Source organism: Fulmarus glacialis, unplaced genomic scaffold (assembly GCF_000690835.1).
Source record: "Fulmarus glacialis isolate BGI_N327 unplaced genomic scaffold, ASM69083v1 scaffold39383, whole genome shotgun sequence".
Classification (NCBI taxonomy): domain Eukaryota; kingdom Metazoa; phylum Chordata; class Aves; order Procellariiformes; family Procellariidae; genus Fulmarus; species Fulmarus glacialis.
Window position 1 is genome coordinate 1 of NW_009205514.1, and position 209 is coordinate 209.

At 70.8% G+C, this 209-nt stretch overlaps 1 protein-coding gene across 1 annotated transcript in view; it reads left to right on the forward strand.

Moving 5' to 3' along the window:
• Nucleotides 1–47: 47 nt before the first annotated feature.
• Nucleotides 48–209, forward strand: part of HSF5 (heat shock transcription factor family member 5) — a gene marked incomplete at its 5' end in the record, with an annotated part of 27,325 nt that continues 27,163 nt past the window's right edge. Inside the window, one exon of the mRNA XM_009575414.1 lies at nt 48–207. Coding sequence (XP_009573709.1) covers nt 48–207 — 160 coding nt within the window. The remainder of the gene's footprint in view (nt 208–209) is intronic.

Below are 209 nucleotides of genomic sequence, written 5' to 3' on the forward strand. Positions count from 1 at the left end.
GGCCCCGGGCCTGGGCTGGGCCCAGGGAGTGGTGATGGCGATGGCAGCAGCTCCGCCAGGCCCCTGCACCACTTCCACAGCCCCCACTTTCGCCGCGACCGCCCTGATCTCCTCGTCCACCTGAAGCGCCTGACGAGCGCCAACAAGGCAAAGCTGGCAGCTGGCCTGGAGGTGACCAGCCGCCCACCCAACCGCTACCAGCGGCTGGG